The sequence below is a fragment of the Ornithorhynchus anatinus genome, chromosome X5, assembly GCF_004115215.2.
Source record: "Ornithorhynchus anatinus isolate Pmale09 chromosome X5, mOrnAna1.pri.v4, whole genome shotgun sequence".
Classification (NCBI taxonomy): domain Eukaryota; kingdom Metazoa; phylum Chordata; class Mammalia; order Monotremata; family Ornithorhynchidae; genus Ornithorhynchus; species Ornithorhynchus anatinus.
This window is the reverse complement of record NC_041753.1, coordinates 7,237,863-7,259,208: the sequence shown is the minus strand read 5'-3', so window position 1 is coordinate 7,259,208 and position 21,346 is coordinate 7,237,863. Positions and strand designations below refer to the sequence as shown.

Genomic DNA, 21,346 nt, shown 5'->3' with positions numbered 1-21,346 from the left:
AACGCTGACCCCTTGTGGACACAGCTGACACTGCAACAATCCACCTCCCGACCCCACCTCCTTCCTCTCACCGGTGGCGCAGCGCTGGCCCCTTGTGGACACAGCCAGCACTGCAACAATCCACCTCCCGGCCCCACCTCTTTCCTCTCACCTGTGGCGCAGCGCTGACCCCTTGTGGACACAGGCGGAACCGCAACAATCCACCTCCAGGCCCCTCATTCATTCATTCAATTGTATTTATTGAGCGCTTACTGTGTGCAAATCACTGTACCAAACGCTTGGGAGAGTACAATCTAACAAGAAATAGACACATTCCTGCCCACAGCGAGCTCTCTGTCTCCGCCTCCCTCCCACCTGCGGCGCAGCGCTGACCTCTTGTGGACGTAGTCAGAACTGCAATAATCCACCTCCCGGCCCCTCCGCTTTCCTCTCACCTTGGCGCAGCGCTGACCCCTTGCGGACACAGGCGGAACTGCAACAATCTACCTCCAGGCCCCTCATTCATTCATTCAATTGTATTTATTGAGCGCTTACTGTGTGCAAAACACTGTACCAAACGCTTGGGAGAGTACAATCTAACAAGAAATAGACACATTCCTGCCCACGACGAGCTCACAGTCTCCGCCTCCCTCCCACCTGCGGCGCAGCGCTGACCCCTTGTGGACACAGCCGGCACTGCAACAACCCACCTCCAGGCCCCACCTCTTTCCTCTCACCTGTGGCGTAGCGCTGACCCCTTGTGGACACAGACAGAACTGCAACAATCCACCTCCAGGCCCCTCATTCATTCATCCATTCAACTGTATTTATTGAGCGCTTACTGTGTGCAAAGCACTGTACCAAACGCTTGGGAGAGTACAATCTAACAAGAAATAGACACATTCCTGCCCACGACGAGCTCACAGTCTCCGCCTCCCTCCCACCTGCGGCGCAGCGCTGACCCCTTGTGGACACAGCCGGCACTGCAACAACCCACCTCCAGGCCCCTCATTCATTCATCCATTCAACTGTATTTATTGAGCGCTTACTGTGTGCAAAGCACTGTACCAAACGCTTGGGAGAGTACAATCTAACAAGAAATAGACACATTCCTGCCCACGACGAGCTCACAGTCTCCGCCTCCCACCTGCGGCGCAGCGCTGACCCCTTGTGGACACAGCCGGCACTGCAACAACCCACCTCCAGGCCCCACCTCTTTCCTCTCACCTGTGGCGCAGCGCTGACCCCTTGTGGACACAGACGGAACTGCAACAACCCACCTCCAGGCCCCTCATTCATTCATCCATTCAGTTGTGTTTATTGAGCGCTTACTGTGTGCAAAGCACTGTACCAAGCGCTTGGGAGAGTACAATCTAACAAGAAACAGACACATTCCTGAGTCCAACGAACTCACAGTCTCCATCTCCTGTCTACCTGTGGCGCAGGGCTGACCCCTTGTGGACACAGCCGGCTCTGCACTAATCCACCCCCAGGCCCTTCCTCTTCCCGCCTACCTGTGGCGCAGCGCTGACCCCTTGTGGATGTAGTCGGCATTGCAAAAAGTGGGACTGGGAAAAAGATTCCCCACCGTCGAGTGGTGCACCGTCGTTTCACCTCCCCCCTCCCTTCACTCTGCGTAGGTGGACCCCTGCCCTTTGTTTGTGGGTTTCCTTTAATGGTATTTGTTAAGCGTTTACTAAATTCCAGGCATAAACCTGGGGCAGGGACACAGTTCCCTTGTTCGGTGGATCCCGCCCTCTGGTTGGAAAGACCTCGCCCCCTCAGAATGCTCCTTATCTTATAATAATGATTAAAAAAAAATGGTGGTATTTGTTAGGCGCTTAGTATGTGCAAAGCACTGTTCTAAGCGCTGGGGGGGGATACAAGGTGATCAGGTTGTCCCCCGTGGGGCTCAGAGTCTTCATCCCCATTTGACAGATGAGGGAACTGAGGCCCAGAGAAGTGAGGCGACTTGCCCAAAGCCACACAGCTGGCAAGCGGCGGAGCCCTCTGACTCCCGAGCCCGGGCTCTTTCCACTGAGCCACGCTGCTTCTCTGTAAAACCGGGGTATCTGTTAAGCGCCAGTATGTGCCAGGCACCGGCCTAAGCGCTGGAGGAGATGCAAAGTAATCGGGTTGGACGGAATCCCCGTCCCACGGCGTTAGCCCCCATTGCCTTGCCGCCCTCCCTGGCGGGGGTGGAGGGCGGGGAGCTCCGGGGGGGAGGGGGCGCGGCCTGCCTCCTCGCCCCCCCTCCCCTCTAACCTGGGCGAGCGGAGCCAATGGGAGGGGGCGTGGGAGGGGGCGTGGCTTGGCTCCTGGCCAGGCCGGGGGGGGGAAGCTCGGCCAATCGGGTTGGTCGATGCTCCCTCGGGCCCCGCCCCCTTGTCCTCCTCCCTCCTCCCTCCTCCCTCCTCCGTCGGCGGAATGGCGAGGGCTTCCTGTGTTGTCCTGTCCTGTCCTGTCCTGTCCTGTCCGGCCGCCTCCCCGCCTATACCGCTCCGCCCCCGCCCCCGCCCCGCGGCGCCCCGTGCGGGCCATAGTGGGGGGCCGGTAGCCGGGGCGAGGGCTGCCGGGGGCGGGGATGGCGCTGGCGGCGGAGCCCCCCGACGGGGGCTGGGGGTGGGTGGTGGTGGTGGCCGCCTTCGTGCAGTCCGCCCTGGTGTTCGGCGTCCTGCGCTCCTTCGGGGTCTTCTTCGTGGAGTTCGTGGCGGCCTTCGAGGAGCCCGTCGCCCGGGTCTCCTGGATCGCCTCCATCGGCATCGCCGTGCAGCAGTTCGGCAGTGAGCGGCGGGGGCCGGGCCGGGCCGGGCCGGGGGCGGGGGCGGGGGGACGCCGGGGATCCCACCATCCGGCCCCGCCCGCCCCGGGGACTCCCCTCCCCCCGCGCCCCAAGACGCTCGATGGGGGGGGGGGGGAGAGGGGGCGAGGACCCCTCCCCCACCCGTGCCCCTCCCCCCAGGCCCCGTGGGCAGCGCGTTCAGCACACAGTTCGGCGCCCGGCCCGTGGTGATGGCCGGGGGCGTCCTGGCCGGCCTGGGGATGCTGCTCGCCTCCTTCGCCACCAGCCTCACCCACCTCTACCTCACCATCGGCCTCTTTTCGGGTGAGTCTCCGGCCCCCCTCCTCCTCCTCCTCCTCCTCCTCCTCCTCCTCCTCCTCGTTCATTCATTCGATCCTATTTATCAATTCGGCAGCAGACAGAGACAGCCCCCGTCCAACAACGGGCTCACGGTCCAAACGGGGCAGACAGACGGCAAAGCAAAAAAATAGTCTGGCGCAGACATCGTCGAGATAAATAGAATCGTGGATATATGCGCGTCGTTAACAAAATAAATAGAGTAATAAATAATATATACAAATACGCACAGTGCTGAGGGGAAGGGGGAAGAGCAGAGGGCGGGAGAAGGGGGAATGGGGAGGGGGAGCAGAGGGAAAGGGGGGCTCGGTCTGGGAAGGCCTCCTGGAGGAGGAGGTATGCTCTCAGTAGAGGACTTTAAAGAAGAGAAGAGAGTTTGGCGGAGGTGAGGAGGGAGGGCGTTCCAGTACAGCGGTAGGACGTGGGCCAGGGGTCGACGGTGGGTACGGGCGCCAACGGGGGACTGTGAGGAGGTGAGCGGCGGAGGAGCGGAGTGTCCGGGGTGAGCAGTAGAAAGAGAGAAGGGAGGTGAGGTAGGAGGGGGCAAGGGGATGGAGAGCTTTGAAGCCAAGAGTGAGGAGTTTTTGTTTCATGCGGAAGTTGATAGGCAAAAACTGGAGGTTTTTGAGGAGGGGAGTGACATGCCCAGAGCCTTTCCGTAGGAAGATGATCCGGGCAGCGGAATGAAGAATAGACTGGAGTGGGGAGAGACAGGAGGAAGGGAGATATCAGAGAAGAGGCTGACATAATAATCCCGTCGGGATATTATGAGAGCTTGTACCAGCACGGTAGCGGTCTGGATGGAGAGGAAAGGGCGGATCGTGGCGATATTGTGAAGGAGAGACCGGCAGGTGTCGGTGACGGATCGGACGTGGGGGGTGAATGAGAGAGCGGAGTCGAGGATGACACGGTTGCGGGCCTGTGAGACGGGAAGGACGGTGGTGCCGTCCACAGTGACGGGGAAGTCGGGGAGAGGACAGGGTTTGGGGAGGGGAAGATAAGGAGCTCAGTCTTAGACATGTTGAGTTTTCGGTGGCGGGCGGACATCCAGGACGTCCTGAAGGCAGGAGGCGATGCTAGCCTGGAGGGAGGGGGAGAGAACAGGGGAGGAGATGTAGATTTGGGTGTCATCTGCGTAGAGATGATAGTTGAAGCCGTAGGAGCGAATGAGTTCACCAACCGAGTGAGTATAGCTGGAAGAGGGCCAAGAACTGACCCTTGAGGAACCCCTACAGTTAGTGGATGGGAGGGGGAGGAGGAACCCGTGAAGGAGACCGAGAACGAACGGCCAGAGAGATAAGCGGACAACCGGGAGAGGACGGAGTCCGTGAAACCAACGTGAGGTAAAGTGTGGAGGAGAAGGGGTTGGTCGACAGTGTCAAAGGCAGCCGAGAGGTCGAGGAGGATTAGGATAGAGTAGGAGCCGTTGGATTTGGGAAGAAGGGGTTCAGTGGTGACCTTTGAGAGGGCAGTTTCGGTGGAGTGGAGGGGACGGAAGCCAGATTGGAGGGGGTCCAGGAGAGAGTTGGAGTTGAGGAATTCAAGGCAGTGAGTGTAGATGACTCGTTCTAGGATTTTGGAAAGGAAGGGTAGGAGGGAGATAAGACGATAATTGGAAGGGGAAGTGGAGTCAAGAGACCTCCTCCTCTTCCCTGCTTCCTCCTCCTCCTTCTCCTCCTCCTCCTTCCTGCGTCCCTACCGAGAGCTCACCTCCTCCAGGAGACCTTCCCAGAGTGAGCCCTCCCTTTCAGCGTGGCTCAGTGGAAAGAGCCTGGGCTTCGGAGTTAGAGGTCATGGGTTCTACTCCCGGCTCTGCCACTTGTCAGCTGTGTGACTGTGGGCAAGTCACTTAACTTCTCTGTGCCTCACTTACCTCATCTGTAAAATGGGGATTAACTGTGAGCCTCACGTGGGACAACTGATTACCTGTATCTCCCCCAGCGCTTAGAACAGTGCTCTGCACATAGTAAGCACTTTAACAAATACCAACACCAACCAACCTTTCCTTCTGCTCCTCCTCCCCTCCCCATCGCCCTTACTCCTTCCCTCTGCTTAACCCCTTTCCCCGCCCCACAGCACTGGTGTATATTTGTACATACATATTCATTATTCTATTTATTTTATTAATGACGTGTGCATACCTATAATTCTATTTATCTCTTTTGATGGTATTGACGCCTATTTACTTGTTATGTTTTGTTGTCTGTCTCCCCCTTCTAGACTGTGAGCCCTTTGTTGTGTAAGGATGGTCTCTATCTGTTGCCGAATTGTACTTTCCAAGCACTTAGTATAGTGCTCTGCACACAGAAAGCGCTCAATAAATAAATACGATGGAGTGAATGCTTCCTCCTCCTCACCGTCCTCCCTGTTCCTTCTCCTCCCTGCTTCCTTCTCTTCACACTAAAGGTACGATCAGTAAAGATCAGTCAACCAGGAGTATTTATTGAACACTTATCCTGTGCAGAACCCTGTCCTAAGCGCTGGGCCGGGGGTGGGGGGAAGAGGGGGATGGGACTGTAATACAGTAGAGCCAGTCGAGACCTGCTCTGGCCTCCAGGAGAGGACAGTTTAGCAGATGTCTGGGCCCCTGAACGGGAAGGGGGCAGCAGGGAGAGAAGCGAATGGTGGGAAATTGAGGATCAGGGGCCGGGGGCTGAGTGGGGGAGGGGTGTGTCCAACCAGGCCCTGACCCCAGTCTCTCTCTCCATTACTATCCCTTTCTCCTTCCTCTCGCTCTTTCTCCCCTTCTCTATCTCTTTGTTCGTCCACTCTCTCTGTATCTCTTTGTGCCTCCTCTCTTTCTCCCTCCTCTTTTCCTCTCCCCTCTCTCTTCTTTCTCCCTTCTTTCTTCCCCCTTTCCCTCTCTCTTTCTTTCCCCTTCTCCTTCTATCTCCCCCTTTCCCCTCTGTTATCCCCTCTTTGTCTCCCCCTTTCTTTCTCTTTTCTTCCCCCTTCCCTTTCTCCTCCCTTCTTCTACCTCTCCCTCCTTTCTCTCTCTCTCCCCCTTCCTCTCTTTCTCTCCCCCCCTTCTCTCCCAGTTTCCCCCTTTCTCCCTCCCTCCTTTCTCTCTCTCTCCCCCATTTCTCTCTTTCCTCCTTTCTCTCACTCTCCCCCTTTCTCTCCTTCTCCCCCCCCCCCCTTCTCTCTTTCTCTCTTCGTCCCTCCAGGCTGGGGCTGGGCCCTGATCTTCACCCCATCAGTGGCCTGCGTGTCTCGTTATTTCCGACGCCGACGGTCCCTGGCGACGGGGTTGGCCCTGACGGGCGTGGGCCTCTCGTCTTTTGCTTTCTCCCCGCTGTTTCAGTGGCTGGTGGAGCACTACGCCTGGCGCGGGGCCCTGCTGATCCTGTCGGCCCTGTCCTTCCACTTGGTGGCCTGCGGGGCCCTGCTGCGGCCACTGCGGCTGCCGGAGGACGAGGCCCACGCCGGCCCGCTGGCCCAGTTGACCGCCCTGCTCCGCCACGGGCCCTTCCTCCGCTACGCAGCCGCGCTCACCCTCGTCAACGCCGGCTACTTCGTCCCTTATGTCCACCTGGTGGCCCACGCCCGGGACATGGGCTGGGAGCCCTACCGGGCGGCCCTGCTGGTGTCGGCGGCCGCCGGGGCCGACCTGCTGGGCCGGGTGGTGTCCGGCTACCTGGGAGACCTGGCCCGCTGCCGGGCCTCCCGCCTGCTGGCGCTCTGGACCGCGCTGACCGGCCTCTCCCTGGCTCTGCTGCCCCTGCCCCGCGCAGGTGGCGGGGCCCCATTGGTGGTCCTGGCCGGGGCCTACGGCTTCTTCTCGGGGGCTCTGACCCCCGTGGCCTTCTCGGCGCTGCCCGACCTGGTCGGGGTCGGGCGGGCCTTCAGTTCGCTGGGACTGCTGCAGATGATGGAGAGCGTCGGGGGGCTGCTGGGGGCCCCCCTTTCTGGTGAGAAGGGTGGGTGGGACTTCCCGGGGGGTTGGGGCCAGGGGAACCTGGATACCATCCCCTGGACCCTTGGGCCTGGGCAACCAACCAGGGTGAGGGTGAATCAAACCATCGGTCAGTGATAGTTATTGAGTGCTTTGTGCGTGTGGAGCACTGTATTAGGTGCTTGGGAGAGTCCACTAATACAGAGTCAGTAGACAAGATCCCTGTCTTTAAGGAGCCCTCGGTCAACCAGTGGTATTTGTTGAGTGCTTACTGCTTGCCGAACGCTTGGGAGAGTCCAATTCCACAGACTTGCGATAGCTGTCCTCAAGGAGCCAACAATCCATCGGTGGTATTTACTGAGCGCTTACTAGGTTGCAGAACGCTAGGGAGAGTCCAGTACGGCAGAGTAGGTAGTTACAATGCCTGTCCTCAAGGAGTTTTCAATCAATCAGCTGTAGTTATTGAGCGCTTACTGCCATCATCGTCATCATTAGTGGTACTTATTGAGCATTTACTATGTGCAGAGCACTGTAGCAGGCACTTGGGAGAGGGTTATGCAAGAATTGGTAATAATAATAATTGTGATACTCTTACGTGCTTACTCTGTGCCAGGCTCTGTGCTAAGTTCTGGGGAGGATACAAGCATATCAAGTTGGCGACAGTCCCTGTCCCACATGGGTCTCACAGTCTCCCCATTTTACAGATGAAAAGCAGCGTGGCGCAGTGGAAAGAGCACGGGCTTTGGAGTCAGGGCTCATGAGTTCGAATCCCAGCTCTGCCACTTGTCAGCTGTGTGACTGTGGGCAAGTCACTTAACTTCTCTGTGCCTCAGTTCCCTCATCTGTAAAATGGGGATTAAGACTGTGAGCCCCACGTGGGACAACCTGATTCCCCTGTGTTTACCCCAGCGCTTAGAACAGTGCTCTGCACATAGTAAGCGCTTAACAAATACCAACATTATTATTATTATTATTATTAGATGAGGTAACTGAGGCCCAGAGAAGTAAAGTGACTTGTCCAAGGTCAAATGGCAGACAAATAGTAGACACGATCCCTGCCCTCAAAGAGCTTACATTCAGGCAATGGTGTTGCCTGAGCTCTTACTCCGTGCAGAGCACTGTACTAAGCACTTGGGAGAGTCCAATAGAAGAGTTAAAGACGATGTCTGCCGTCGAGGACCTTATGCCCTAACGGAACTTCCCATCTAGTTGGCGAAGTGGGGATTCCTTGACACCCTGCCTTTACTTTTTCTCTCAGGCACCTTCCTCCGTTCCATTCCATAATAACAGTAAGCATTTATTCTGTGCCAAGTACTGTGCTACACGCTGGGAGAGAGACAAGGCAATCACATTCTCTGTCCCACGAGGAGCTCACAATCTAGACTGTCAGCTCGCTGTGGGCAGGGAATGTCCATTTATTGTTTATTCTCCCAAGCGTTTAGTACAGCGCTCTGCACACAGTAAGCAGTCAATACGATTGAATGAATGAACAAACAGTCTAAGGTAGAGGGAGAAAGAGGTATTGAATCCCCATTTTACAGGTGTGGTGACTGAGGCCCTGAGAAATTAGATAGGGGCCATGCCCAAGGTCACGCGGCGAGCAAGCGGCGGAGCTGAGATTAGAACCCAGGTCCTCGGATCCACTAGGCTGCTCTGCTTCTGCATCTTCCACCCCCAGAGAGGTGCCGATGAAGCCAGGGGCTGCCACCTGCTAGGGTCACTTTCCCTGGGTATGGACCGGCCGGCCTCAGCCCCCTGCCCACCCTCCAACCCCCCGTGCCGCTCCACGAGGGGCCGGGCTGTGCCAGACGTGTGCAGTGGGTGTGCAGAACAGCCTGTCCCCCTCCGCCCAACCTGCTCCCCTAGCCAGTTGGCTTGCTCCAGGGGATCAGAGTTCGCCCGGGAGGAGGGATCAGACCAAGGACCCTGGGTCTGTCAATCATTGTCCGGTGAGGGGGAGGGGAACAGAGAATGGGAGCTGATGTCTGGGTGTCTTAGGGGATTCTGGGATATCCTGCCACCGGCCCGGGGCGGCAGTGCCCGCTCCTCCTCGGACGAGTGGATAGAGAACAAGGGCCTGAGTTCTAATCCCGACTCTGTCGCTTGTCTGCTGTGTGACCTGCGGCAAGTCACTTCACTTCTCTGGTCCTCAGTTACTTCATCTGCAAAGTGGGAATTGAGACTGTGAGCCCGATGTGGGGCAGCGAAAGTATCCAAACCTATTGGCTTGTATCTGCCCCAGTGCTTAGTACAATGTGTGGCACATAGTAAGTGCGTAACCAATACCATGGTTGAGAAACGGAATGGCCTAGTGGATAGAACCCTGGATTGGGAGTCACAAGGACCTGGGTTCTAATTCCGGCTCCCCAACTTGTCTGTTGTTTGACCTTGAGCAAATCACTACGCTCCTCTGGGCCTCAGTTTCCTCATCTGTAAAATGGGGATAAAGACTGAGCCCTTTGTGGGACATTGTGACCAACCTGATTAGCTTGTATCTACCCCAGCTTGTATCTTGTATCGCTTAGTACAGTGTCTGGCATGTAGTAAGTGCTTAAAAATATTACTATTTAAAAGAAAGAAAAGGTGGGGAGTTTGGGATGGTGCTATGGGGGCTTGGCTCTTGGCAGGAGATTGACAGGGGGAGGACTTCATTCGTGTATTCAGTTGTATATATTAAGTACTTTCCGTATGAAGAACACTGTTCATTCATTCTTTCAATTCATTCAGTCGTATTTATTGAGCCCTCACTGTGTGCAGAGCACTGTACTAAGTGCTTGGAAAGTACAATTCGGCAACGAGCTCACAGTCTAGAAGGGGGGAGACAGACAAAAAACAAAGCAAGCAAACAGATATCAATAGCATTAATATAAATAAATAGAATTATAGGTATATGCACATCATTAAGAAAATAAATAGAATAATAAGTATGTACATGTATACACAAGTGCTATGGGGTGAGGGTTAGAGCAGAGGGAGGGAGTCGGGGCAACGGGAAGGGGAGGAGGAGCAGAGGAAAAGGGGGGGCTTAGTCTGTTCTAAGTACCTGGGAAAGTACAGTACAATAATAAGACACATTCCCTGCCCATAGTGAGTTTACAGTCTAAATGGGAGACAGACATTAAATAAATTACAGATAGGAACGTAGTGCTGTGGGGTTGGGAGGGGCCGTGAATAAAGGAAGCGAGTCAGGGCAACACAAAAGAGAGTGGGAGAAAAGGAAAGGAGGGCTGAGTCAGGGAAGCCCTCTTGGCAGCTGTGTCCGCTGGAGTTGGCGTGACCCCCGTGGGCTGGCATTGGTCCCAGGGTGGCTCGATCCTGGGCCTGTGTGGCACACGGGGCCTGCTGCCATCTGGTTGGATGTTCTATCCCCGATGGCCCCACCTCTGTCTCTGTCTCCTGGTTCTAGGCTTCCTCCGTGACCAGACAGGAAACTTCACAGCTTCGTTCATGGTGGCCGGAGGCTTCCTCCTTGCCGGCAGCGCCATCCTCCTCACCCTGCCTGACTTCTTCTCCTGCTCGGCCCCCCGGAACGCCCCCGCCGTGGATGGGGACCCCATGGCCACCACCACGGATGGCGCTCGGGCCTCTCTGCCGTCGGGCTGCGCTGGGGAGGAGGGGCGGCCCGGGGAAGAACAGGGCTAGGGCTCGGACACCTGGCTCTGTCCCCAGGGGTTGAATTGGGTGTCTCCCCCACTTGTCCTTCCCTGATCCTGAGACCACTTCTGGGGTGCCCGCCCCCACCGGGAAGAGGCTGAAGTGGACAGGCTCCAAGCATGATGGTGCCGATGGGCAAGGGAGGCCCCCCCAGGACTCCAGCTTGTGTCCCTTCTCTCCACTGCCCTGACTTCCCTCATGTCCACGATCCGTGCCTTAGGCGAACGTGTGCATCTGCTCTGTTCTGTTCTCTGCTGCAGGCTGGTACAGGGCAGGGAGCAGAGGTCACAGGGTACAGGCCTTTGGGTTCCACCCAGGTGAAGGGGAGATCGGACGCCTCCCCAGGGGCCAGTGTGGACTGAGTCCTGCACCGGTGCCCTAATTATAATAATAATAGTAATAATAATTGTGGTATTCGTCAAGTGCTTTCTATATGCCAAGCACTGTTCTAAGTACTGGGGTAGATACAAGGTAATCAGGTCGGACACAGTCCCTGTCCCACGTAGGGCTCGCAGTCTTGATCCTCGTTTTACAGATGTGAGAACTGAGGTACAGAGGAGTGGCTTGCCCAAGATCACACAGCAGACATGTGGTGGAGCTGAGATTAGAACCTCTGACTTCCGGGCCCGTGCTCTCTCCGCTAGGCCATGCTGCTTCTCTGCTTCTCTTCTGTTTCTGCCTTGGTTAATGATGGTGAGGATGATGATGGTATTTAAGTGCTTATTATGTGTGGAGAACTGTTCTAAGCATTGAGGTAGATCCAAGCGAATCAGGTTGGACACAGTCCCTGCCCACCCAGATGGCAGCTGCCTCCCCCCTCCTCCAGCCTGCCCTGAGCCATCTTGGCGTCCCATCCCCACCCCCCTGCCTGTCTGGGAACTGGGCCCCTTCCTGGGAACTTCCTGACCACTGTTGGGATCAGAGAGCAACCCCAGCTCGTTGCAGTACACTGGGGCATTGGAGCCTCCCTGGGTCTGGGTGGTGTGGGGGTGCAGGGCGGTGAGGGATCCCCAGGGGCTCGGCCCGTGTCAGCCTCCCGCCGCCTCCGCCCCCGTGGGGACCAGAGCCCATCACGTGCCCAGGTGGGGCAAGGAACTGAGGCCAGGGGATGGAAGAGCCGGTCTGAGGTGGGGGACAGGGATCACAGGGTCTGGGGCAGGGAAGAGTGGAAGGAAGGGTAAGGGCCCTGTGGGAGAGGGGGCAAACCAGGTGGCCTGAGAGGATGAAGGACCTTCAGACAGCAAAGGCAGTAGTGAAGTCACCTGTGATGTTCTGGAGCTAGCTGTTTTGGGGAGGGGGACAGGCTTGGGGAATTCCATGGGGGTGGGGGGCAGGGGTGGACCCCAGTCCTCACCAGGCAGCTACAGGCTCAGTAGCCCTCAACCAACTGATGGCATTTATTGAGCATTTACTGTGGACTGAGCACTAGCTAGCACTTGGAAGAAAACAGTACAGTAGTTGGTACACGCAATCTCTGCCCACAGGGAGTTTACAGTCTAGAGGGGGAGATAAGATCCTTTAGACTGTAATCACGTTGTGGGCAGGGAATGTCTGTTTACCATTCTGTTGGACTCTCCCAAGGGCTTAGTACAGTGGCTCTGCACCCAATAAGCACTCAATAAATACGATTGAATGAATGGCAAGCTAAGGACATGGACGTAAACTGCGGTGAGGCTGGAGATGGGGTGAATATCAAGTTCTTAAGGGGTTCAGATCCAAGTGCAGAGGTGACAGAGCAGGAGCGAGGGAGAAGATGTGATTTTAAGGGGATTTTGAAGGTAGGGAGAGCAGGAGTCCGTCACGTACGAAGGGGGAAGAAGTTGATGGTGAGTTGGGAGCACAGTGAGTATGTTGGTGTGAGAGGAGCTGAGGGGTGCAGGCCTGGGGAGGAAGGGGTGGCTTCCCAGGGGCTGATTGGAGTTGTAGTTTTTCCATAAATGATGGCATAATTGGCATCTCTGAAAGGGACTGGGGAGTAGGGGCTGTGCCTCTAGAAATGTTGCCTCTAGAAACCAACTTTCTCCGTAATTCAGGTGTCCCGTCTCTCTTTCTACCCCAACTAGTTCTGCTGTGAACCAAACCCTGTACTAAGTAAGCGCTGTGGTAAATGCACAGGTCAGACGCCGACCTGGAACCCGTCTAAAGCGGGAGGAAGAACAGGTATAGCATCCCCATTTTACCTATGAGGAAACAGAGGAGTTAAGTGACTTGCCCAAATTCTCACAGCAGGCAGGGGGCATGCTTCACCTCCCATCCCTCTGTCCGAATTGCCTCCCCATTCCACCTTCCGTCCCTCCCCCTACTCCAGCCCCCTTCTCCTCCTCAAGTTCCCTCCCCCCAATTTCTTCTCCCCCTCCCCATTCACACGTGGAGGGTTGGAAGGCAATTAGCTTTAATGGCTCTTCACTGCCCGGCTCCCCCAGCCTCCTCCTCTCCTCTCTCACCACCCCCCGGTGCCCTGGGGGGGGGAGCTAATGTGGGGGGGCAAGGTTGAAGGGAGAGAGGGACCCTGTCTCCGGAGGAGGAGGGGGCTGAGGCGTAGCGAGAGGGAGTGAGGGCAGACCTGGGGAGAAGAAATGGGGAGGTGGGGGGCGTCTGGCGTTTTCCTTCCCTGGAGGTCTTTTACAGACGCCCGCCTGCGCACTCGGGAGGAGGAGAAGGGGCTGGTCCTGAGGTGGGAACGACCCCGAGAAGCCTCCAGGCCCCGGGATTGGGAAGGATCTAAGAAGGCTCCGAGGAGATGCCGTCAGGTTCCACGTGTTCCAGGGCAGCCGAAGGGTCAGGGCGGGGGCCGGGGGTGGGGAGGGGTCGGCCTCGGACTCTTAGGCATACTTGCTGAGCTCTATCTCGCACACCCAGCGGTAAAGGCGGCTGCAGTGGTCGTCGTTCCATAAGCCGTCGGAGAGGAGGTGGGCGCAGTCTTCGCCGCCCCCAAGGCCGTGTCCGTAGTAATCGTCCGGCTGACCGGGACCCCAGTTCCTGGGGAGGACAGCGGCGGGCCGGGGTGATGGCCTCCCCCTCCCCACGGGCTGCCCTGGGGACCCCCGCCCCCGAGCCAAGGCCGAAGCAGCCCCTGGGCCTGCCAGGGGCACGCCTGGGTCTGGCATGGAGCAGAGTAAGGAGGGGTTTGCCCTGGCAGACTTCCTTCATCCACTTCCCCGACCCCACCACAACCTGGCTGTTCGCCAGAAGCCTCTGGGGCTGCAGGAGGAGTCGAGGTGGGAGCCGAAGCCCGAGATAACTGGTGGAAGGCCCCAGGGTCGGGGGGCTGGGGAGGGGGCGGGAGACTCACTTGGGGGTTTTATTGTAGTCGGTGTCATCCACCCACTTCCACTTGCCGTCCGAGTCCGTGAGTCCGATCCACATCAAGGCGGGTATGGTTAAGTGCTGGATAAATTTCTGACCAGGGGCCCGAGAGGGTTCAGTTCACCGGCCTGCCCTTCCCCGCCAGCCCCATTCCCTCCCCCGCCCTCTTCCCTGTCCTCCCCAGATCCTCCTCCATCCCCTCCTCTGCCTTCCTCTCTCTCCTCCAGACTGTAAACTCGTTGTGGTTCGGGAGTGTATCTTATATTGTTGTAGTGTACTCTCCCAAGCGCTTAGTCCAGTACTTTGCATACAGTAAGCGCTCAATAGATACGATTGCCTGACTGACTTTCTTCCTCCATCCCTCCTTCCTCCTTCTCCTTTCCCTTCCCTTCTCCCTCTCCTCTAGACTGTACACCCGCTGTGGGTCGAGAATGTGTCGATTATATTGTTCTAGGGTACTCTCCCAAGGGCTTAGTCCAGCACTGTGCACACAGTAAGCACTCAATAAATACGATAGGCTGACTTTCCTCCTCCATCCCTCCCTTCTTCCTTCTCCTCCATTCCCTCCCCTCCTCTCTGATCTTCCCCATCCCCTCCTTCTTCATCCCTCCCCTCCTCTCTCTCCTCCCCTGCTCTTCCCCGGCCTCCTCCCTCTCCTCATCCCTGTCCATCCCCTGTCCTGCCCTCCTCCTTGTCCTCCCGCATCCCCTCTCCCCTCTCTGCACCTGTTCGTCCTGGGAGTTGATGACCACGAGGTGGGAATTCTCCGTCTGGCAGAACTGCTTGGCGTCGCTCCAGCTCTTGCTCACCCGGGAGGTCCAGTAGCAGCTGCCACTGTGCTCGGTCCAGTTCGGGGGACAGCAGGTGCCCTTGGAGCCTGGGAAGAAAGAGGGAAGGAGGGAGGGGCGCATGTCGGGGGGTGGAGGGGGATCGAGGTCGGCTGTCAGCAGAGCGGTGGGGCTCGGGGCGGGGTGGGAGGGCCTCGGAGAGGGCGTGCGGCCTTGGGAAACGGGAGGGACGGGATGGGAGGGTCTGGGCTGAGATTTGGGAGAGGGGTTGAGGAGGGACGGGATACAGCCTGGGAGTCTGGGCTGAGATTTTTTCGGAGGGAAGTAAGGGATCTGAGCTGAGATTCGGGGTACGGGGGTGGGGTGAGGCCCCCCCTTCCCACGTTGTCCCCTCGCTGACTGTTGTCCTTCAATTCCGTGATCTGACACTGGACGGTCCTCAGGTCCGCCAGGAACCGCTGGATGTGGAGCTGGAATCTGGAACGTTCTGGTCCCAGGGAAGACGGTAGGAAAGATAAAGACGGTCAAACACAGGCAAACCTTCCTTCACTGGGGCCTAGGGGCAGGGTGAGCCCCCGGGGCTCCCTAGAGTCAGCCCTTCATCTCAGCTGGGAAGTCCCTCCTAAAGTCTAACCCCCATCCCGCCTGCTGCAGCCAACCCCCGCCTCCTCCACCCTCCTTCCTAAGGCTTGTCTTCCACTCCAAGCCTTCCTGCCCTCTCTTCTGACTCTGAGACCGGATGTGACCCCCCCCCACCCCCCAATCCCTGCCCTGGAGACTCCCTCAATCCCTCAGGCAATCAATTGTATTTATTGAGCGTTTTCTGGGTGCAGAGCACTGTACTAAGCGTTTGGGAGGGTATACTATAACAGAGGTGGTAGACAAATTCCCGCCCCATAAGGAGTTTATGGTCTACAGTCTCACTCCCCCTAATCTGCCTATCCAGTTTCTCACCTTCTTCCATAATCCGTGTCTGCTCCTGGAGTTTGGACTCTAATGATTTTACCTGTCCATCCAGACTGTGCCCTGCAGGAGAGAGGGGAGAGGATTTAGGGTCCCAGGTGTGCTATCCCCAACACCTCCCCCCATCTTTGTTCAATCAATCAAAAGTATTCAGCGCTTATTGGGTGCAGAGGACTGTACTAAGCCCTTAAGAGAACATCATTATTATTATTATTATATTTGGTAAGCACTTACTGTGTGCCAAACACTGTTTTAATCCCTGGGTTAGATACAAGTTAATCGGCTCGGACACGGTTATGTATTGGTAATCAGTCAGTTAGTCAACGGTATTTATTGAGCGCTAACACTGTGCAGAACCCTGTACTGAAAACTTGGGAGAACATTATTATTATATTTGTTATATACTTACTATGTGCCAAGCACTGTCCTAAGTGCTAGGGTAGGTGCAAGTTGATCATGTGGGTCACAGTATGATGTTGGTAATCGATTGGTGGCATTTATTGAGTGCTTACGGTGTGTGGAGCACTATACTAAGCACTTCAGAGAGTACAATATAACTGAGAGTTGGTAGACCCATTCCCTGCCCACGATGATCTTACAGTCTACAGGGGGACACAATCCTTGTCCTTGTCGAGAGTTTCTGCCCTTCCCCTCCCACCCTCTCCTGGCTCTGACTTGCCCTTCAATCGTATTCATTGAGCGCTTACTGTGTGCAGAGCACTGTACTAAGCGCTTGGGAGAGTACAACAATCAACAGACACAATCCCTGCCCACAACGAGCTGACAGTCTCTTCTCGGGGTGTCTGCCGCCCGACCCCTTGCCCCTCTCACCTGCGGCACTCAGTGTGTTGAGCTCAGTCCCCAAGCCGAGGTTGGAGCTGGTCGTGTTCTTGCTCAGCTCCCTCAATTCCTGCCATAGCTTGGAATCTGGGGGCACAGGGCAAGGACACGCTGGACTCCCCCAACGCCACTGCCTGGGCCCTGGGTTCCCACCCCTCCCATCCTGTGCCCCTCTGTGCCCTTCTCCTCCTTCCTTAACCTGCCTTGTTTCCCGTTTCCTCCTTCCCTGTCCCCTCCTTCCCCCTCCCTCTAATCTTCCCAAAGTTCCCCTCTTCCCCCCCCTTCCCCTTTTTTCTCCCTCTCTCCTCCTCTTCCTTCTCTTCCCTCCTCTTCTCCTCTGCGGCCTCTCCTCCGGGCTCCGGGCATCCTGCCCGCCATCCGCCCCCTTGCCCCTCTCACCTGCGGCACTCAGTGTGTGGAGCTCAGTCCCCAAGCCGTGGTTGGAGGTGGTCATGTTCTCCCTCAGCTCCCTCAATTCCTGCCATAGCCTGGAATCTGAGGGCACAGGACATGGACACGCTGGACCCCCCCAACGCCACCATCTGGGCCCTGGGCTCCCTCCGAACCCTTCTCATCCCTCTTTAACCTGCCTTGTTTCCCAGTTCCTCCTTCTCTGCCCTTCTCCTTTTCCCGCTCACTTCTCTTTCCTTCCTCCTCCCTCTTCTCCATCTTCCCTCTAATCTTCCCCATTCTCCCCTCTCTCTCCTCTCCTCTTTCTTCTCCCCCTCCTCTCCTTTTCCTCCTCCCCTCCTCTCCCCTCTTTTCTCCCCTTCCCCTTCTTCCTCCTCCCCTCCTCTTTTTTCTCCCGCTCCTCCCCTCTCCTTTCTTTCCCTCTCCTCTTCCACTCGCCCCTCTTCCTCCCCCGCCCCCCTTCTTCTTTCTTCTCCCTTCTCCCCTCTCTGCCTCCTGTCCTTCCCCTTCTCTTCTGCTCTTCTCCTCTCCCTTCTCCTCTGGCTGCCCCCTCTCCTTCTCCTCCTCTCCCCTTTCCCTTCTTTCCCGGCCCGCGGCCTCCTCTGGCTCTCCGCTCTCCCGTTGGCCACTTTCGGCCCCGGTCACTCACTCTGGCTTCCCACGGCGGTCAGGACCACGGCCAGGATGGCAGTCAGCCCCAGGGCGACCAGGGCCAGGCGCCAGGGAGGGCAGAGCTGCTGCAAGAAGGAGCGCTGCGGGGAGAGCCCTGAGCGGGCCGGGGAACCGGAGAACCCAGACAGTCCCTCTCCATTCATCCCTGGATAGAGACGGGAGGGGGAAGGGGAGGGAAGGGGTCCCCTTCTACTTTCCAAGACCCCTGCGGGAGGAGTGATCCCCAGGGTGCTCGGGGGGAGCAGAGGTGGGTGACTGAGGAAACTCCAGGGAAGCAGGTGCGGGGAAGACAGGGGCTCGGAAATAGGATGGGGGAGACACTATAATGATAATAATAACGGTATTTAAGCGCTTATTATGTGCCAAGCACTGTTCTCAGCGCTGACTATGCCTCTCCTCCGCTCTGAGGCCTCTGAGACTCTGTCTCCCTGGGGATCTGGGGTGGCTCCCCCTCGCTCTCCACCTTCCCTGCTCCCCCTCCTCTTCCTCTCCCTCTCCCTGTCCCCCCGCTAGCTCCATCACCTCTTCCGATTGGCTCTCCGTTCTCCTCCGTATCCAGACACTGTAGATCTTCATAGTCTTTGGTCATCCTGGGAGACTTTGAGGGGATGAGGGGCACCCCTGGGTCAGAGGGTCTCCTCAGTCCCACATCGACTCCACCTACCCCGACACCACCGCCCCCTCCAACTCATGCCCGCAGGGACTCAGACATCCTGACCCCAGATAACCTGTCTGCCTCCTCTCCCACCTTCCTCAGACCCCCTCCCGCCAGAATCCTGCCCACAGTCCCCAGTCCAAGACCTACCTATAACCCCTCCTCCAAGACCCCCTCAACCACCCAGGACCCCCTCCCCATTACCTGCCTTCTCTCCCTCCAAGTCCCTGGGAGGTAGAAAATCCGGGTCCCCCGAGGACCCCCTGCCCCCACCTAGTGGGGGGTCACAGGAAACGGGGTACGGAAGGGGCAATCTCTAGGCCCAGTGTCCGTCGGTGTCCAGCCGAGAGCCGAATGACCCTCCAGCCCCCCGCTGGACCTGGACTTTGGAAAGTAAATAGAAATTGGAATCAAAATCCAGAGGATCAAAGACCAGAGTAGTGGCGGGGGGGATGGAGGAGGAGGAGCCCTCCGCCCTCTGAGACCCACCCCCACCCCCCACCACTTCCCCATTTCAAAGGTTCTGCAGAATTGTTGATTTGACAGGATTTTGCACTTGGATTTGTACCACCCCACCCTCAACCCCACGACACTAACATACAGCTCCGTCATTCATTCTCATTTCTGCCTCCCCCTTTAGATTGTCAGCTGGCCATGGGCAGGGCACTTGACCACCAGCTGTGTTATACTGGGCTCTCCCAATCCTTTAGTACAGTGCTCTGTGCACAGTAAGAGCTCAGTTTACACGATTGATTGAAGGCAGGGAATGGGTCCTGCTAACTCTATTATAGCGTACTCTCCCAAGCGTTTAGTACAATGCTCTGTGCTCGATAAATACCATTGATTGATTAATTTTTTTTTACCCCTACAATCCAGGCAGCCGCTGACCCTATCCTGCCTGGACCCAGGCTTCCGATTCCCTAGTCCATTTTCCCCACACCTGCTCCCCTCAGGAGTCCTCGGGGACCTACCTCTGTTCCCCCCAGAGCACTGGGACTTGCCCCCCCACTTCCAGCCTCACTCCTCCTGCAGCTCCCTCGGACAGTAATTGGGGGCCTGGGGTTCAGTCTTTCTGTAATAAACCCTTCCTTCTGGGTAAGACTTCAACACCCAGCCCCCCTCTTACACTGTGAGTCCCCCCCCCCCCCATCAGGAACCAATATTGCTCTACTTTTTTATGGTATTTAAGTATTTACTATGTACTGGACATTGTACTAAGCACTGGGTAGATGCAAGCTAATCTGTTCTAATGGGGATTACATCTGTAAGCCCTATGTGGGACATGGAATGTGTCCAACCTGATTACTTTTTAATCTATCCCAGAACTTAGAACAGTCCCTGGCACATAGTAAGCACTTAACAAATGCCCCCCCCCCCCCAAAAACCCAAAACCCCAAGTCCCTGCCTCATAAGGGGCTCACAGTTTTAATCCCTGTTTTACATATGAGGTAAACTGAAACCCAGAGAAATGAAGTGACTTGCCCAAGGTCACAGTAGGCAAGTGTCAGAGCTGGGTTTAGAACCCAGGTCCTTCTGACTACCAGACCTGTGCTGTATCCATTAGGCCACACAGCTTCTCTACTCTCTATTTCATTATATCCCATTTTAGCTCAGTGCCTTGAACCCAGTAAGGGCTCGGTAAAGATTTCTTTGACCCTGCTAGTCTGTAAACCCAGTGGGGAGATTTCTTTGACCCTGCTAGTCTGTAAACCCAGTGGGGATGGGGATCATTATTATTATTATGGTATTCGTTTAGCGCTTACTATGTGCCAAGTACTGTTCTCAGCACTGGGGACGATACGAGGTAATCAGATTGTTCCAGTTGGGGCTCACAGTGGAAGGAGCACAGGTTTGGGAGTCAGAGGACACGAGTTCTAATCCCAGCTCTGCCACTTGTCTGCTGTGTGACCTTGGGCAAGCCGCCCAACTTCTCTGTGCCTTAATGACCTCATCTGTGAAATGGGAATTAAGACTGTGAGCCCCATGTGGGACAACCTGATTACTTTGCATCTACCCCAGCGCTTAGAACAGTGCTTGGCACATAGTAAGTACTTAACAAATACCATAATTATTACTAATCCTCATTTTACAGATGAGGTAACTGAGGCCCAGAGAAGTTAAGCAGCTTGCCCAAGGTCACACAGCAGACAAAGTGAGACCATCTTCTAGACTGTGAGCCTGCTGTGGGCAGGGATTGTCTCTATTTGTTGCTGAACTGTATTTCCCAAGTGCTTAGTACAGTGCTCTGCACATAGTAAGCGCTCAATAAATACGATTGAGTGAATGAACGAAGCGGTCGATCTGTGATTAGAACCCACGTCCTCTGACTCCCAAGCCCGTGCTCTTTTCACTAAGCCAAATAAACCTTTAAGGGACAAGTCAGAAAAACAAGTGAAGAGCCCCCCTCTCCAGGAGTTGACTTCATAAATGGCATCCCCGCGGCCGACGTGCAACCCCTGCAACTTGCCAACTGGCATTCAAGGCAAACCGGTGGGCAGCGGCTCCCACTCTTCAAGAGCCCCAGACAGGGCCAGCAGCTGAGAAGTTTCCAAGGCAGAGGCGGGCGGGCGAACTCGGCAAGGAATCCCGGAGTGCTCGCCACCTCTCTCGGGAGCTGCACGTCGGGAGGGAAATGCAGCTGCTCCCGTGGTGATATTAAGGATATCACATCGCAGTCTGCTGCGGGAGCTGGGGGGCCATTTTACCCTTGATCGAAGAGCTCTGGAGGTCTGGCCAAACGCCGCCAAGAATCCCCGACCCCCGAAGGCGACATTGCTCCCATTGCTCTGCTGCTGCGTCTACCACCTCTATCGTACTCTGCCAAGTGCTTAGTCCGGTGTCCTTCACACAGTCTTGTCTTATGCTGTGGAGTTGTCTCCAACCCATAGAGACTCCATGCTCACCCCACTCTCCCAGAATGTCCCACCTCCATCTGCAATTGTTCTGGGAGTGTATCCATAGAGTTTTCTTGGGAATAATACAAAAGCAGCATGTCTTAGTGGAAAAAGCCTGGGCTTGGGAGTCAGAGATCATGGGTTCTAATC

General features: G+C 56.4%; 2 protein-coding genes across 6 annotated transcripts; one reads left to right on the top strand and one right to left on the bottom strand.

Annotated features, from left to right (window-relative positions):
• The first annotated feature begins 2,546 nt into the window (after positions 1 to 2,546).
• On the top strand, positions 2,547 to 11,073 carry LOC100091925 (monocarboxylate transporter 13-like). The gene is made up of 4 exons (XM_029055350.2): positions 2,547 to 2,762; positions 2,942 to 3,085; positions 6,286 to 7,029; positions 10,420 to 11,073. The coding sequence occupies exons 1-4, from the start codon at positions 2,564 to 2,566 to the stop codon at positions 10,653 to 10,655; spliced, it is 1,323 nt and encodes a 440-aa protein (XP_028911183.1). The 5' UTR covers positions 2,547 to 2,563; the 3' UTR covers positions 10,656 to 11,073.
• A 1,969-nt stretch (positions 11,074 to 13,042) lies between these two features.
• Positions 13,043 to 18,681, bottom strand: ASGR1 (asialoglycoprotein receptor 1). 5 transcript variants are annotated; one of them, XM_029055361.2, is made up of 10 exons: positions 18,507 to 18,681; positions 18,170 to 18,268; positions 17,625 to 17,792; positions 16,964 to 17,059; positions 16,556 to 16,651; positions 15,716 to 15,787; positions 15,162 to 15,248; positions 14,699 to 14,850; positions 13,960 to 14,066; positions 13,043 to 13,646 (listed from the first exon to the last, which is right to left on the bottom strand). In XM_029055361.2, the coding sequence occupies exons 2-10, from the start codon at positions 18,234 to 18,236 to the stop codon at positions 13,490 to 13,492; spliced, it is 1,002 nt and encodes a 333-aa protein (XP_028911194.1). In that variant the 5' UTR covers positions 18,237 to 18,268; positions 18,507 to 18,681; the 3' UTR covers positions 13,043 to 13,489. The 5 variants fall into 5 exon arrangements, with proteins under 5 accessions (XP_028911194.1, XP_028911197.1, XP_028911196.1 ...); XM_029055364.2 differs by having other exon boundaries at positions 17,625 to 17,741; positions 18,170 to 18,245; XM_029055363.2 differs by having other exon boundaries at positions 18,511 to 18,681.
• Between the last annotated feature and the right edge of the window lie 2,665 nt (positions 18,682 to 21,346).